Source organism: Maylandia zebra, linkage group LG9 (genome assembly GCF_041146795.1).
Source record: "Maylandia zebra isolate NMK-2024a linkage group LG9, Mzebra_GT3a, whole genome shotgun sequence".
Classification (NCBI taxonomy): Eukaryota; Metazoa; Chordata; class Actinopteri; order Cichliformes; family Cichlidae; genus Maylandia; species Maylandia zebra.
In genome coordinates this window covers 36,476,151-36,493,303 of record NC_135175.1, presented here as the reverse complement: position 1 = coordinate 36,493,303, position 17,153 = coordinate 36,476,151, and the positions used below count along the sequence as shown (strand labels likewise).

The 17,153-nt window shown below is 43.8% G+C and overlaps 2 protein-coding genes across 3 annotated transcripts in view; one reads left to right on the top strand and one right to left on the bottom strand.

Annotated features, from left to right (window-relative positions):
* Positions 1 to 290: 290 nt before the first annotated feature.
* Positions 291 to 17,153, bottom strand: part of LOC101476723 (NACHT, LRR and PYD domains-containing protein 12) — a 40,169-nt gene continuing 23,306 nt past the window's right edge. Inside the window, exons 12-20 of the mRNA XM_024803761.2 lie at positions 16,820 to 16,993; positions 15,712 to 15,749; positions 4,635 to 4,705; positions 4,215 to 4,270; positions 3,205 to 3,419; positions 2,736 to 2,995; positions 2,264 to 2,383; positions 2,027 to 2,156; positions 291 to 1,926 (exon numbers count right to left, since the gene is read on the bottom strand). Of these exons, the coding sequence (XP_024659529.2) occupies positions 1,553 to 1,926; positions 2,027 to 2,156; positions 2,264 to 2,383; positions 2,736 to 2,995; positions 3,205 to 3,419; positions 4,215 to 4,270; positions 4,635 to 4,705; positions 15,712 to 15,749; positions 16,820 to 16,993 (1,438 nt within the window). The 3' untranslated portion in view covers positions 291 to 1,552. The remainder of the gene's footprint in view (positions 1,927 to 2,026; positions 2,157 to 2,263; positions 2,384 to 2,735; positions 2,996 to 3,204; positions 3,420 to 4,214; positions 4,271 to 4,634; positions 4,706 to 15,711; positions 15,750 to 16,819; positions 16,994 to 17,153) is intronic.
* Positions 3,398 to 6,122, top strand: LOC143420436 (uncharacterized). 2 transcript variants are annotated; one of them, XM_076888672.1, is made up of 3 exons: positions 3,398 to 3,517; positions 3,777 to 3,867; positions 3,961 to 6,122. In XM_076888672.1, the coding sequence occupies exon 3, from the start codon at positions 5,315 to 5,317 to the stop codon at positions 5,969 to 5,971; it is 657 nt and encodes a 218-aa protein (XP_076744787.1). In that variant the 5' UTR covers positions 3,398 to 3,517; positions 3,777 to 3,867; positions 3,961 to 5,314; the 3' UTR covers positions 5,972 to 6,122. The 2 variants fall into 2 exon arrangements, with proteins under 2 accessions (XP_076744787.1, XP_076744786.1); XM_076888671.1 differs by having other exon boundaries at positions 3,398 to 3,867.

The following is a 17,153-nucleotide window of genomic DNA, read 5'->3' as shown; positions in this document are numbered from 1 at the left end:
TAGAGATGCAATTACTTCACCAACTCGACGCCACAACGCTATTACACCGGAGACGAAAGTAATCACAACCCCGAGGTATTTGGCAACCGGGAAAATGCAACAATGCAGCAGTGATGACTTGGGTCTGCAATCACAGACATTGCTAAAAGCTGAGCCGTGTTACCCTCGTTAAGACCACACTGGACTTGTAACGTTGTGATTTCTACTTCATTAAGGACAGCCTCTTGAGATAGGCCATCTTGTTTTCAACAGGGTCCATATGGGAGTGAAAGTACAAAATATGTCAGCTAGGATATTAATATGAGCAAATAAGACACGAATCATTATTTGAACAGGGTGTAATGAGTTTAAGTTTTCACATATTTTAGATTCTAATGGCTATAACCCCTACAGCTTACTATTCATTTTCCAGATATTTTCTTGAATGTGAAATATTATTTACAATTACAGTCAGCATAAGATTAGAGTATATAATATGTTTATTGATTTGAGGGTACATCCTTTGCTCATTATCACCAAAAGCTCATTTCCATCAAACTTGTAGGATCAACCAATCACGGCTTTTGAAATGATGACTCATACCTAGCAACGGGGTCAACCACACCTCCTCACTAAGATAGGATTTTCCATCCATTCCTTGCTCAGAGTTCACTGAAAATGTTCTGGAATCACTTCTAAGCTAAAACTCCTGGCAAGGAATTTTTAGGTTAAGTTAGGAGCTCTCTGAGAGGATTCTCAGAATCTTTAGGGATACGGGCCCTGGTCTTTTGTGTCACACATGCTCTTCCCTGTCAACTTTTGTATGTGTGATACAGGAAGTCAGAGGAAACTGACTGAAGACTTTTAGAGGAAATTTAATGGCTTCATTTATTAGCAGAGAGGAAGGAAACGTGAATCTGTGTGATTACCAAACTGTGGTGATTTTAATCACATAAGGAACAGTTAAGACAGATGGTTACTAATACTAATGCAAAGTAAACACATAACAGCCAAAATTTGTACAAAATAATTAGAATAATTTCACAGTAACATTAATTTGATTGATTCAGATGATCAAGACTGAAAAAAATAAACTTGCAGCGTTGATCCAGAATCCTTCAAACCACCAAAGTTTGAAGACCAAGTCTTTCCCTTCCAAAATAAAGCACCTTGAAATTGTTATTGTTAATCTGAGTACTTGACTATATAAGAATCAGTCCATTTACCATTTAATCTGGGATTATTTAAAAATAGTTTGAGTAAAACTTAAAAATATCATTTCTATCAGTTTAAAACTGATAAACATCATGTTAACGTGCACATTTCCTGTCTATATGTGTGAGGTACAGCCTCTATCACCAATCTTCTGTCGCCATCTAGTGAGCGAAAGCTGGAATGACTAAACTTTACGGAAACACCTTTAACATTATGAAGCAGTCTGAGATTGTTAACAACTCCATCTGGTTTTCTGCTCAGCATCCATTCAAACAAGTCCAAGTTGGTTCAAGAGAATCACTTTCAGAGTGATTACAAAAACTGGTCATTTCAAGATTTCACTGAGTAACGTGAGACTTTAGCACCACAGCTCATGAGCTTCTTTGGAGGTTTTTTTGGCTTCGTTTGGCACGATCACTCTGAAAAGGGTTGGGTCCACCTCTTTGAGAACATCGAGCAGATGTCTGCAGGCGTCATTTCCTTTTCGTCGCACGGTGTCGATTATGCATCGCACTTTATTTGCTCTGCTTTTTGTCTCACATGTCCCAGACTCCATCTCTACATCAATTATAATATGACGCTCGAGGAGTTTATCTACAATTTTGTTTAAACCCTCTGCAGACACTCTTTCAATAAACTCTGAGCGGATTAGCAGCAGCTTATCCTCATCTATTTTTGTTTTGTGGTGTGCGCTGTCCTCTGGTGAGACTCGGTCCTTTTCTGGGACAAACACTAAAAAGAGACTTAAATATGATTTCAGTTGAACGTTTATAAAATATCCTTGTAGCAGAAATTTATACAGTCATTTCTGCTGCTGCAGTGGAACTTTTACCATCACGACGCCAGGCTTCATTTCCATCTTGGTCCTTGACTATCAGAGTCACAACCTCCAGGTTTGCAGTCAGGAAAACCTCAAATGTTGGATAGTAATTCGGTCCAAGCTTTTTCCAAAACTCTGCGTGCTGAAAACCAACAAGAATCTGCGGTTTTAATAGGGACTGATAGAAAACTGCTTATTTTATATCTGACTTTATTTTCAGGGGCATTTTATTCACGACTGTTGGCTCACGTTCGGCTGTATCTTCAGGCCCTCGGGTTCACAGTGGACACTGTAACGCTGACCGATGTGAAGCACGCAGTCTGAAGACGTCTCAATGTATGTAGCATCATTGCCTTGTTGCTTTTTAACCTCAGTGGTAGGATATAAAATTATGTTAATGTTCATATGTTGATCTGTTTATCTATAGAAATCATTTATAATTATCAAGTGTCGACTAAAGTGTGGAACAAATGATCCAGTGTAGTCAGTAAACCCAGGTTTACTTTGTCAGTAGGGGGAGAGATAACTATGCAATCAACTCTGGATCGTTACTGAAGTCAAGAATAAAGCGCTGTGATTGGTCAGTGAGAGTGAGAGTCTGCAGTCTGAGAAGCTTGACTCTGTGCTTCTACTAACCAATGAATAAAGCCCAGGGTGTCTGCCCCCTACTGGAAGCATCAGAAATCTGCAGAGTGAGACCGCCTGAGTGCTCTATGCTTACCTCTGACAGATGGATTCTTTCATGCAGGAGAAACACGTTGATTTTTAGAGGCACTGTGTCTTTAAATCGCAGGAACAGCAGAACCTGGCCTGCTTCTGGGATTTTAAAGGACTTTTTAACAAAATTCCAGATAAGACCAAAGGCAGAGAGGTGGGAGACGTTCACAATCACATGCGTGTCGGTGATCCTCATCGGTTTCAAGATGCTTATCCCATCATCAAAGACGTGCGCGACAGACAGCAGGCCATCAACACACAACGCTGTGAAGGCAAAGAGCTGCTGCACTATTTCCTGCTCAGGGATTCATCCTGCACCATTTACTTTTCAACACTTCAGGTAGTTCAAACTAATCACTGTTATCTACAAGTTAGATGCTACCCATTTATTAATGTGTGCAACAACAATCATAATAAAGTGCTTGTTTTGATACTGAACACAATTCATCTCATCATCGCAGCACGGTGCTCACCCTCCTTTGTTTCACAGTGTGGCAGGTGGAGCTGACGGACTGCGTCCTCAGAGCACGTGATGTTAAACAGCGGCCCTGCAGCTGTTTTTCCAGCTTGTTGAAGGAGGCTCTCATCCCATTGGACATTCCAGTACAGCAGCTCCGCCTCCTGAGCCATAACAAACACCAGTCTGGTCAGAGTACACTGGAACACACCTGGACCAGGACACCTGAACCTATAGAAGATGAAACGGTTAAACTAGAATCTAAAAGAAAGAAACCAAGGAGAACATCTGAAGCTTCTGTTTGAGTCCAAACTGTCACATCCACCAAAGTGAGGGGATGCTACATCTGTAACTCTGCTGCTTTGGCTCTAAAGCCAAAGCAGGTTATTAATTCTACTTGTGGTTTGGGATATCTCAGGGTTTGAGTCACATGTCACATAATTAGAACACGGTTGTGGTTAGTCATCCCGGAGGCTTCAGCCTCTTTCTGCACTGATAGTAACCTGCCATCGCTGTATTTGAGTTTTATATTATCAGAACAGCTCAAATCACACAGAACCCAGATGAACCCTGTCATCTCTAACACAGACAGGCATCTGTGGAGGCAGCTGTTACTGGAGCTGGAGGGCCAAGTGAAGGTCCTGCCTGAAGTCTGACATCATCTCTGTCTGTCACTGAGGTGAGGGACGTCAACTGTCTGATCAGTTCCTTCATCACTGATAGTGCAAACTAGAGCTGAATAACTGAGATGCAACTGTGCTGCTCCCATCAGAAACTGACGCTCCAGATGATCTTTCAGGGGAAATGATGTCTGAGTGAGATGGACAAAGGAAAACACAGAGGGAGAGAAAAGCAAAGTACACAAATACACACAACGTCTCATATATTAGACATCGATGGAGAGGAGGAGGTAATTTACTATGTCACACCTCCAGGTGTGCAATACAAATCAGGTCACATCAGAGCATGTGTGACATCATTCTAATGTGGAGGTGAAAGCAGTGACAGCTGTGGTTTTAGTATCACCTGTGGGAGATTTGTGTGGATTCAGGTTGTACTTCAGGTGTGAAGCTTGATGGAAGCTGGAAATCAGAACAACACCAGCTGTTTAAAGCAGCAACAAACCAGTAAGCAGTGAAGAAACTACAAACTACACAACATACACATCAGCAGTTATATGTACGTACTTTCAAAACTGGCAGTAAAATAGTGGGACTAAAAACAATGAAAACATGGAGCCATGCAGGATAAAGCTTAAAGCATCCTGATAACGTACAATTAATCAGTGTTGCAGTGCAGGTAAATTCAACACGTGGAGTTAGTTTCTGTCCTGAAGCCTCCTTCTTTGTTCCATCAGACAAAGTTTAGACTACTACTATGAAAAAGTGCCGAGATTAACAGTCATTACATGTGTAAGTGATAAGAATCCGCTTGCTTTTGTCTCACCTTAATTGGCTCTATGTCATCCTCAGATAAATCAGCTAAAGGGTTTATATCCAATGTTTGTTCAGAGTCACCTGATGAGAGACAGACAGCAGAATAGTTCAGGATTCCCTGGAACACTTTTCGTCAGAGCTGACTGCAGACGTCCAAAGTGTACACTCAGAAATATTTTGCTAGAAATCAAAGCTGATTTGTGTCTGAATAATTTAATCCAGATCTGAAAACATGCTACCATTTTGAGCTGCACCACAGATAAACTTTTATAGAGCAATATTTCCCAACCTTTCGGAGCCACAGCACATATTTCACATTAGAAAGAAATCACAAACAAAAATGTCACAAAAAGCATATTGATAGTTTTTCCCTGCACACCAGTTATAGTGGAATCCGCTTGGTTTGTCCCCAGTACACCTTTTTGCTTCTGACCACTAATCATGCTAGGGCTTTCATGTGGTCAGACTGCCTACTTTTTCTTTTCAGATATTTATCTATTAATATTACACACTGTATCGTCTCACAGCATGACTATTATGTAATTTCTTCTTCATCTTCTTTTGTTTTACTGGGAGTTGGCAACCCACACTTCAGACTGTGTGGCCACCCATGGCTCCAACACCATTGTGAAGTTTGCTGACGACACAGTGGTGTTGGGTGCCATCTCCAACAACGATGAGGCGGCCTACATGGATGAAGTGAAGAATCTGGCATCATGGTGCCAGGACAACCACCTCCAGCTGAACGTCGGCAAGACCAAGGAGGTGGTGGTGGACTTCAGAAGGGGTCAGCACAGAGACTACAAGCCCATTATCATCAATGGAGCTCCAGTGGAGAGGGTGCAGTCCTTCAAGTATCTTGGTGTCCACATCTCCTCAGACCTGACATGGACTGCCCACATTCAGGTCCAGACCAAAAAGGCTAGGCAGCGCCTGTATCACCTACGACAACTGAGGAAGTTCAGGGTCTCTCCAAAGATCCTCAGGATTTTCTATACAGGCGCTGTGGAGAGCATCCTCACACAGAACATGACATCGTGGTTCGGGAACAGCTGTGTGAAGGACCAAAAAGCTCTCCAGAGTGTGATCCGTACAGCAGAACGCTGCTGCAGGATTGCTCTCCCCCCGCTTCAGGACACCTACACCAGGAGATGCCGGACTAGAGCAGCGCAGATACTGAAGGACCCGTCCCATCCTGGCAACAAACTGTTCCAACTTCTGCAATCTGGTAGAAGGTTCCGCATCTTCCGGGCAAGGACAGAGAGACTCAAGAGGAGCTTCTATCCCCAAGCCATCCGTGCCCTAAACACACACACCCGCCCTCTCACATCATCTATAATTGACTGAGACAGGACTCTTCCAGACACTAAACCAAGGCACAATGTACATTTCAATTCCTTTAATTTTAAATATGTTTATATTGTCTATCCTGTAAAATAGTCAGATGTCTATTCATATTAATGTACAGAATTCACCTGCTTGCTGCTACTACTGCACATTCACCTAATGTCTTCACCTTATTATATATATATATATATATATATATATATATATATATATATATATAAAAACACCCAGCACGCCCCTGCGGGCGGTTTATCCTTCAAGCTCGGGTCCTCTACCAGAGGCCTGGGAGCTTGAGGGTCCTGCGCAGTATCTTAGCTGTTCCCAGGACTGCGCTCTTCTGGACAGAGATCTCCGATGTTATTCCCGGGATCTGCTGGAGCCACTCGCCTAGCTTGGGAGTCACCGCACCTAGTGCTCCGATTACCACGGGGACCACCGTTACCTTCACCCTCCACATCCTCTCGAGCTCTTCTCTGAGCCCTTGGTATTTCTCCAGCTTCTCGTGTTCCTTCTTCCTGATATTGCTGTCATTCGGAACCGCTACATCGATCACTACGGCCGTCTTCTTCTGTTTGTCTACCACCACTATGTCCGGTTGGTTAGCCACCACCATTTTGTCCGTCTGTATCTGGAAGTCCCACAGGATCTTAGCTCGGTCATTCTCCACCACCCTTGGGGGCATCTCCCATTTTGACCTCGAGACTTCCAGGTTATACTCGGCACAGATGTTCCTGTACACTATGCCGGCCACTTGGTTATGGCGTTCCATGTATGCCCTGCCTGCTAGCATCTTGCACCCTGCTGTTATGTGCTGGATTGTCTCTGGGGCATCTTTACACAGCCTGCACCTGGGGTCTTGCCTGGTGTGATAGACCCCAGCCTCTATGGATCTTGTACTCAGAGCTTGTTCTTGTGCTGCCATGATTAGTGCCTCTGTGCTGTCTTTCAGTCCAGCTTTGTCCAGCCACTGGTAGGATTTCTGGATATCAGCCACCCCCTCTATCTGCCGGTGGTACATACAGTGGGGCAAAAAAGTATTTAGTCAGCCACCGATTGTGCAAGTTCCCCCACTTAAAATGATGACAGAGGTCAGTAATGCACCAGAGGTACACTTCAACTGTGAGAGACAGAATGTGAAAAAAAAATCCATGAATTCACATGGTAGGATTTGTAAAGAATTTATTCGTAAATTAGGGTGGAAAATAAGTATTTGGTCACCTCAAACAAGGAAAATCTCTGGCTCTCACAGACCTGTAACGTCTTCTGTAAGAAGCTTTTCTGTCCCCCACTCGTTACCTGTATGAATGGCACCTGTTTGAACTCATCATCTGTATAAAAGACACCTGTCCACAGCCTCAAACAGTCAGACCCCAAACGCCGCCATGGCCAAGACCAAAGAGCTTTCGAAGGACACCAGGAAAAGTATTGTAGACCTGCACCAGACTGGGAAGAGTGAATCTACAATAGGCAAGCAGCTTGGTGTGAAAAAATCAACTGTGGGAGCAATCATCAGAAAATGGAAGACATACAAGACCACTGATAATCTCCCTCGATCTGGGGCTCCACGCAAGATCTCATCCCGTGGGGTCAAAATGATCATGAGAACGGTGAGCAAAGATCCCAGAACCACACGGGGGACCTGGTGAATGACCTGCAGAGAGCTGGGACCAAAGTAACAAAGGTCACCATCAGTAACACACTACAACGGCAGGGAATCAAATCCCGCAGTGCCAGACGTGTTCCGCTGCTGAAGCCAGTGCATGTCCAGGCCCGTCTGAAGTTTGCCAGAGAGCACATGGATGATACAGCAGAGGATTGGGAGAATGTCATGTGGTCAGATGAAACCAAAGTAGAACTTTTTGGTATAAACTCAACTCGTCGTGTTTGGAGGAAGAAGAATACTGAGTTGCATCCCAAGAACACCATACCTACTGTGAAGCATGGGGGTGGAAACATCATGCTATGGGGCTGTTTTTCTGCCAAGGGGACAGGACGACTGATCCGTGTTAAGGACAGAATGAATGGGGCCATGTATCGTGAGATTTTGAGCCAAAACCTCCTTCCATCAGTGAGAACTTTGAAGATGAAACCAGGCTGGGTCTTCCAACATGACAATGATCCAAAACACACCGCCCGGGCAACAAAGGAGTGGCTCCGTAAGAAGCATTTGAAAGTCCTGGAGTGGCCTAGCCAGTCTCCAGACCTCAACCCCATAGAAAATCTGTGGCGGGAGTTGAAAGTCCGTGTTGCTCGGCGACAGCCCCAAAACATCACTGCTCTCGAGAAGATCTGCATGGAGGAATGGGCCAAAATACCAGCTACTGTGTGTGCAAACCTGGTAAAGACCTATAGTAAACGTTTGACCTCTGTTATTGCCAACAAAGGTTATGTTACAAAGTATTGAGTTGTATTTTTCTTATTGACCAAATACTTATTTTCCACCCTGATTTACGAATAAATTCTTTACAAATCCTACCATGTGGATTCATGGATTTTTTTTTCACATTCTGTCTCTCACAGTTGAAGTGTACCTCTGGTGCAAATTACTGACCTCTGTCATCATTTTAGGTGGGGGAACTTGCACAATCGGTGGCTGACTAAATACTTTTTTGCCCCACTGTACCGTGCAGGGGCCTGTCCTTCCATGATGGTTCCTCGTCTCCCTCCTCTTTCTTGGGTTTCTGCTGCCTGAGGTATTCACTGAGCACTCGGTCAGTTGGGGCCATCTTCCCAATGTATTCTTGGATGTTCGTTGTCTCATCCTGGACTGTGGTGCTGACACTCACCAGTCCCCGGCCCCCTTCCTTCCGCTTAGCGTACAGCCTCAGGGTGCTGGACTTGGGGTGAAACCCTCCATGCATGGTAAGGAGCTTTCTTGTCTTTATGTCAGTGGCTTCTATCTCCTCCTTTGGCCAGCCTATTACTAGGGCTGCCACGATTTGTCGACTAGTCACGATTACGTCGACTATCAAAATCGTCGACGACTGATTTAATAGTCGACGCGTCGTTTGAAACTTTGTACGATCACAAAAGACGCAGGAATAAGTGGCAGGATTTAAGAGTGTAATAACGGACTGAAACAGAAGATGGCAGCATTGCATGTACAAGGATGTCAGCTACCGTTAAACCCCGAAGAAGAAGAAGAAGAAGCAGCTGTGTCCCAGAATTCATAGCGCGGCCCAGCGCAGTTTCCAACAATGGCGGCAGCTAGTTAGTTTTAATGTTACTCTTATTATTCTTTCTGGGTCACAAAATAAACGTTTAACATATTTTCAGCCGAGAATGTAGCTGTGTAAACCTCAAATATCTGCTCAGTTTATCAAGACACCACATATTTTCAAAAGCGCTCCGACGTTTTCGGAGACATCTGTTACCCACTAGCTCATTAGCTAGCCGGGGGCTAGGCTCACTAGCGCCGTGAGAACACCGGACTCCCCGCAAATCGTTTTCAAACCCACCGCCGTCTTTCGCTACTCAGGTTAAATATATATGAGTCACTTAGATAACTTAAAATGTTATTGTTTGGCTTTTTTTTTTTAGTATTTTATTTGTTCCTGAGTAAATCAGTTTGTCTGAGATTAAAGTTATAGTTTTTACACAGCTGAATAAACGTCAAGCAGACAGCTGATTATCAGAAGTGTGAGATGCTCCAGAATATACTCCAGTGTCCTGTTAAATTTTAGATAGCAAGGAGTTTATTAAACTTCACCGAAACAATCTGCAAATTTCATTAAAATTCAATAAACTATCATCTTGTCTTTATTTTTAGTTAGCACAGACCTTAAACACTTAAAGCTGTAAGCTAATGATAGTTATATAAGAGCAGATGCTGCTGGTGCAATAAGCTGTAGTTTTACGTCTAATGGATGATGATCTGATTAGTCGACTAATCGCAAAAATAATCGGTGACTAGTCGACTATCAAAATAATCGTTTGTGGCAGCCCTACCTATTACCCCAGCAGGGTACCTGATCACGGGCAGGGCGTAGGTGTTGATGGCCCGGATCTTGTTCTTACCATTCAGCTGACTCCTCAGGACTTGCCTGACCCTCTGCAGGTACTTGGTGGTTGCAGCTTTTCTAGCGGCCTCTTCATGGTTCCCATTCGCCTGCGGGATCCCCAGGTACTTGTAACTGTCCTCTATGTCTGCAATGTTGCCTTCTGGTAGTTCAATCCCCTCCGTTCTGACTACCTTCCCTCTCTTTGTTACCATCCGACTACACTTCTCCAGTCCGAACGACATTCCAATGTCATTGCTGTATAGCCTGGTAGTGTGGATCAGTGAATCGATGTCTCGTTCACTCTTGGCATACAGCTTGATGTCATCCATGTACAGGAGGTGGCTGACAACTGCTCCGTTCCGTAGTCGGTATCCGTAGCCAGTCTTGTCTATGATCTCACTGAGGGGGTTCAGGCCTATGCAGAACAGCAGTGGGGACAGAGCATCTCCTTGGTAGATCCCGCACTTGATGGTGACTTGGGCTTGGAGTTGGCCTCTAGTGTTGTATGCCACATCCCCATTGAGTTCCTGATGAAGGCTCTTAGGGTCCCATTGATCTTGTACAATTCTAGGCATTCCAGTATCCAGCTGTGGGGCATTGAGTCATAGGCCTTCTTGTAATCAATCCAGGCAGTGCACAGGTTGGTCAGTCTGGTCTTGCAGTCTCGGCTGACTGTTCTGTCTACCAGTAGCTGGTGTTTTGCACCTCTGGTATCCTTGCCAATTCCTTTCTGTGTCCCGCTCATGTATTGACCCATGTGCCTGTTCATCTTACTAAGATGAACAGGCTAAGATATATATATATATATATATATATATATATATATCTCCATAGCTAAGATCAGTGTTCTTGTGCTGCCATGATTAGTAAGACAGCACAGAGGCACTAATCATGGCAGCACAAGAACAAGCTCTGAGTACAAGATCCATAGAGGCTGGGGTCTATCACACCAGGCAAGACCCCAGGTGCAGGCTGTGTAAAGATGCCCCAGAGACAATCCAGCACATAACAGCAGGGTGCAAGATGCTAGCAGGCAAGGCATACATGGAACGCCATAACCAAGTGGCCGGCATAGTGTACAGGAACATCTGTGCCGAGTATAACCTGGAAGTCCCGAGGTCAAAATGGGAGATGCCCCCAAGGGTGGTGGAGAATGACCGAGCTAAGATCCTGTGGGACTTCCAGATACAGACGGACAAAATGGTGGTGGCTAACCAACTGGACATAGTGGTGGTAGACAAACAGAAGAAGACGGCCGTAGTGATCGATGTAGCGGTTCCGAATGACAGCAATATCAGGAAGAAGGAACACGAGAAGCTGGAGAAATACCAAGGGCTCAGAGAAGAGCTCGAGAGGATGTGGAGGGTGAAGGTAACGGTGGTCCCCGTGGTAATCGGAGCACTAGGTGCGGTGACTCCCAAGCTAGGCGAGTGGCTCCAGCAGATCCCGGGAATAACATCGGAGATCTCTGTCCAGAAGAGCGCAGTCCTGGGAACAGCTAAGATACTGCGCAGGACCCTCAAGCTCCCAGGCCTCTGGTAGAGGACCCGAGCTTGAAGGATAAACCGCCCGCAGGGGCGTGCTGGGTGTTTTTTTTATATATATATATATATATATATATATATATATATATATATATATATATATATATATATATATATATATATATATATATATATATATATATATATATTAGGGGTGCAACGATACACAAAATTCACGGTTCGGTTCGGTTCGATACTTTGGTGTCCATCCATCCATTCACTTCCGCTTATCCTTTTTCAGGGTCGCGGGGGGCACTGGAGCCTATCCCAGCTGTCATAGGGCGAGAGGCGGGGTACACCCTGGACAGGTCGCCAGTCTGTCGCAAGGCTAACACACAGGGACAGACAACCATTCGCACTCACATTCATTTGCACATTCACACCTAGTGACAATTTGGATTATCCAATTAACCTATCCCCACAAGCTGCATGTCTTTGGACGGTGGGAGGAAGCTGGAGTACCCGGAGAGAACCCACGCAAACACGGCGAGAACATGCAAACTCCACACAGAAAGACCCCGGCCTGATGGTGGAATTGAACTCAGGACCTTCTTGCTGTGCGGCAACAGTGCTAACCACCGTGCCACCGTGCTGCCATACTTTGGTGTCACGGTTCGATATTTTTTCGATACAAAAAAAATGTTCATGCCTTTTTAATTTGTCATTTATTAAAATTATAAATATATATTTTAACTCAAAAGTACAGTTTTTAAATTTAACCCTAACCCTTGTGCGTGTTTTTTATTTTGACAGCGAATGCACACCTGCGGACCACTTATGTGCAGCCCTGGTTATTTAGCTCGTCATTTTGCAGCCACAGAAATTCTTTTGTCCATGAAACCATAAAGCTGCACTTTCTTTTTGCCTTATAGTCTGATTTGTCATAACTTCTCCGTTTTGTGGTAAGCTTTTCTTTGGCTGTCACTTCTTCACCCTGACCTGTCTTATTTGGCTCAGCAGAACTAAAATATATATCTGTCTGTGAAGGTTCTCAGTCATCCAGGTCATCGTAGTCAAATATAAATCCTGCTGCTTTTACACACGCACTCACATAAGCTCAGCGATTCTCTGCGCGATCAACCTCTCACATGTTTAAGCTGCGGGAGATTTCACTTGTCATGTTTGCATAGTAAGCTAACGATTAATAAGACGATGTCAGAGGAATTGGTGCGCAAATTATCATCACTCACAGATCAGTGCTGTCGCTCTCTATACACAGTTCGCACGATTGCAAAGCAAAAAACAAGCGCAAATTCAAACGCGATTTCAATATGTCACATATTGACAGTGGCTCACCGATGCCAATGACATAATTACCCAGCTACATTTCCGAAAGAATGCAAAAGCATTGACATATATTTTTCCTTCCTACGATAGCCCGACGGGCAGGGCAGAGATAGATTTTGGTACCCCGACTGAAAAAATCGCTAGCCCCGGGACGTTGGGCTAGCGATATTGCGAGCCCTGTATCTGATTGAGGAATCACTCATCTTTGGAAAAGAGAGTTTATTACAGAGAAATGTCTCTTTCCAAAATAAAAGCTATACTATCCGCTTCTTCTGGGCTATATTCTCAGCAGCATAAGGAGAATCATGTGCTAACAGCTGTCTAAATGACTCGGCTAAAGTTTGTAGCATGCTTGTTGTTTTTGTCTTTGCACTAGGATGATGTTGGCGTAAATGTGCAGTCATATTCGTTGTGTTCCCACTAGTGCTTTCAGGTTAATCTCGTTGAAATGACCTTAACGCCACAACACGGCAAATCTCCGTTAACGAGCTACCGCCGATCGCCCCGTGCATGGGGCTAGACGGCCAACACGTTAACGAGCTAACTGCGCTAACACACTAGTTCCCACCAATGTAATTGAGCATTGCATGGCACATCCAACATACTGTTTTACTTTAGTCCATGACTCGCTTACCTTCAGGGTCATACGTCACATGAAAACCAAAATAATTCCAAACGCCAGATCTGAATGAGGTCTATGTTGTAAGGAGAGCTTAACTTCTGTCTCGCTAGCTTGCCCTGCGCTCTTCCTTCTGACGATGCTGTCTGTGTTGAGCGCTCAGTGAATCTGCGTTCGACTACTCCGCCTAGGCTGCACTGTCGACCCTAGGCAGAGTAGTTGAACGCAGATTCACTGAGCGCTCAACACAGACAGCATCGTCAGAAGGAAAGTTGATAAAATAAATTACAAATGTTGTATTGTTCGATACATATGCGTACCGAACCGAAAGCACTGTATTGAACGGTTCAATATCGATACAAATATCGTTGCACCCCTAATAAATATATATATATATATATATGTCCAGTCCAGGATGAGACAAGGAACATCCAAGAATACATTGGGAAGATGGCCCCAACTGACCGAGTGCTCAGTGAATACCTCAGGCAGCAGAAACCCAAGAAAGAGGAGGGAGACGAGGAACCATCATGGAAGGACAGGCCCCTGCACGGTATGTACCACCGGCAGATAGAGGAGGTGGCTGATATCCAGAAATCCTACCAGTGGCTGGACAAAGCTGGACTGAAAGACAGCACAGAGGCACTAATCATGGCAGCACAAGAACAAGCTCTGAGCACAAGATCTATAGAGGCTGGGGTCTATGACACCAGGCAAGACCCCAGGTGCAGGCTGTGTAAAGATGCCCCAGAGACAATCCAGCACATAACAGCAGGGTGCAAGATGCTAGCAGGCAAGGCATACATGGAACGCCATAACCAAGTGGCCGGCATAGTGTACAGGAACATCTGTGCCGAGTATAACCTGGAAGTCCCGAGGTCAAAATGGGAGATGCCCCCAAGGGTGGTGGAGAATGACCGAGCTAAGATCCTGTGGGACTTCCAGATACAGACGGACAAAATGGTGGTGGCTAACCAACCGGACATAGTGGTGGTAGACAAACAGAAGCAGACGGCCGTAGTGATCGATGTAGCGGTTCCCAATGACAGCAATATCAGGAAGAAGGAACACGAGAAGCTGGAGAAATACCAAGGGCTCAGAGAAGAGCTCGAGAGGATGTGGAGGGTGAAGGTAACGGTGGTCCCCGTGGTAATCGGAGCACTAGGTGCGGTGACTCCCAAGCTAGGCGAGTGGCTCCAGCAGATCCCGGGAATAACATCGGAGATCTCTGTCCAGAAGAGCGCAGTCCTGGGAACAGCTAAGATACTGCGCAGGACCCTCAAGCTCCCAGGCCTCTGGTAGAGGACCCGAGCTTGAAGGATAAACCGCCCGCAGGGGCGTGCTGGGTGTTTTTATATATATATATATATATATATATATATATATATATATATATATATATATATATATATATATATGTGTATACCCCCCCCCCCCCTCCATTCTTGCACATGTCGAGGAGCGTGTCATGTTACATTTCACTGTGTGTTATACTTGTATAACTATGCATGTGACAAATAAAGAACCTTGAACCATTTAATTAGAGCAGGCAGTTGTACTGCCCTCTGTAGCTGAACGTGCGTCTCACTCATCTATTTTTAAAAGATAACAATAACTCTATAAGGAGAGCACTCTTCGAAGCGCACAGTCACAAAGGGGATTCACAGGTTGGTTGAAAACACATTAAAGAGGTGTGCATATCCCAACAAAGATGCAATCGTGCATTCTCAATAAATATTTGCATAGAAACATTTGCTGTGATCCAATGATGGGGTGTGCAAGAAACAGCCTGAATACTCAGTCGACCTCACGGGATGATGCAGGAAGGCTGTTTCAAAGTTTATGCGCTGAACTCGAAATATGAGAGTGGAAGTGTCAAAAGGTTCTGATGCAGTGAAGCTGCTGGGTTAGTGTCTGACATCAGCTATGAGCTTCTCCACGTCCAGCGTTTGAGTGCAGCCGGCTAAGAAAAGATATCTAGGAGGAGTTCAGGAGTTCCAAGTAGTAACCTTCTAACTATTATGATTTCTAAAACATGAAATAAACCTGTTCATCATCAAATTGCAATTTTGAATTTTAAGATGTTTAAGATGTTAAAATGTTTTATGGCCTTTTTATTTAGACCTTGTGGCATTTTAGCATGTTTGAAATACATTTTTCAAATATTTTCCACACCTCCATACAACATTATTTATAGGATTTCTATGTTAAAATAAGCACACAGTCATATACATATTTGATGCTGTTAATAAAATATTGGTGAATAGGAGACATCATGTCAGTACTCACAGGCGTTTTCATTGGAAGGTTCAATCATCCTGTCAACCCTGCAGATACAAACAGAAGAATTTGAGTAGAATAATCCATCTTTGCTTGAAGCTTCAGCTCAGCTTTATTTAATTTTTTAAAAATTACATTTAAAAATTTATTTTTTTCTCTTCAGTCAGAAAGTTCTGCACAAAGGAGATCTTTGTTGGGTTGCTCTACAATTTTATAGGATCTTTATCTAAACACAGCAACAACAAAAAATAGTGAATATTTATTAAACACATTTTTTAAATTGGTTCAGCTGAACTTAAAAATATGGACTTGAAGCTTGATTTGTCAGATCTGACCAGACTGACAAAAGACTAAAACTGTCATGGTCCTGGGTCGGTGACCCAGCGCTTTAAGTTTATTATTATCATTTTCCAATTTATTATCATGATTATTATTATTATTGTTTGAGTTCTACGTGTTCTATTCGGTCTGCCTCTGAGTCTGCGTCTGTATCTGTCTGTCTATGGTGTCACCACGTCTGTTTGTGAATCTGTCTGTTTAGTTCAATGTCTTTTCTGGTTCCATGTGTCTGAGTTTCCTGTTTTATTGTGAAGGTCTGTGTCGTATGTGAGTGTGCCAGTTTACGTTTCCCCTGTCTTGTCAGCTGTGATTTCTCCCAGGTGTGTTCCCCTCCTGTCTCTCATCCCTTGATTACTGCCATCTGTGTATTTAAGCCCTGTGTTTCTCTGTGTCAGTGTCGTGTCGTACCCTCAACTTGCTGTGTGTTTGTAATGTCCTGTCCTCCAGCACCTCGGTTTAGAGTTTTGTTTTTGTAAGTTTTATTTCGTGAATCATTCCTCCAGCAATAAAGCTGCGTTTTCAGTTTATTCCCATCTCTAAGAGTCCTGCAATTTTGGGTCCACCACTTCTGCTTGCCTGCCACACAGCCAACTATGAGAAAAACTAAACTCATTTTCTGTGCTTGTTTTTCTTAATTTCAGGTAATGTATTAAACAATATCATCTCAATGAGTTTTTTTCTAAAGTCAACTTTTTATTTTTATTTTAGTCAAACATTTTTTACATCTACTTTCAGCTTAGTGTTATTTAACTAAAAAAAACTGCGACCCTCTACTGACCCCAGAGTCTTCAGTCTCCACTGTGGATTCTCCACAAGCTCAGACAGCTGCTTCAGATCCGATTCCTGCAGGTTGTTTCCTCTCAGGCGCAGCTCGCTCAGATAGGACGGGCTGGACTTTAGTGCTGAAGCCAGATACTCACAGCTGATCTCTGACAGACCACAGTACTCCAGTCTGAGTAAAAAGCAAAAGATTTAAGGTTATTGTACAAACTTATTCTTGAAATCATATAGTTATTGTTTATTGTTTACTTTTATTAAACATGCCTGTGGCCACAGATTGACATGTTTTTATCCTTTTAGAGCCAACCTTTTTATCTCCAACTTTAACAATT

Coding starts and splice junctions, on each gene's coding strand:
- LOC143420436 (XM_076888672.1), top strand. CDS start 5,315: ATGGATGAAGTGAAGAATCTGGCATCATGGTGCCAGGACAACCACCTC.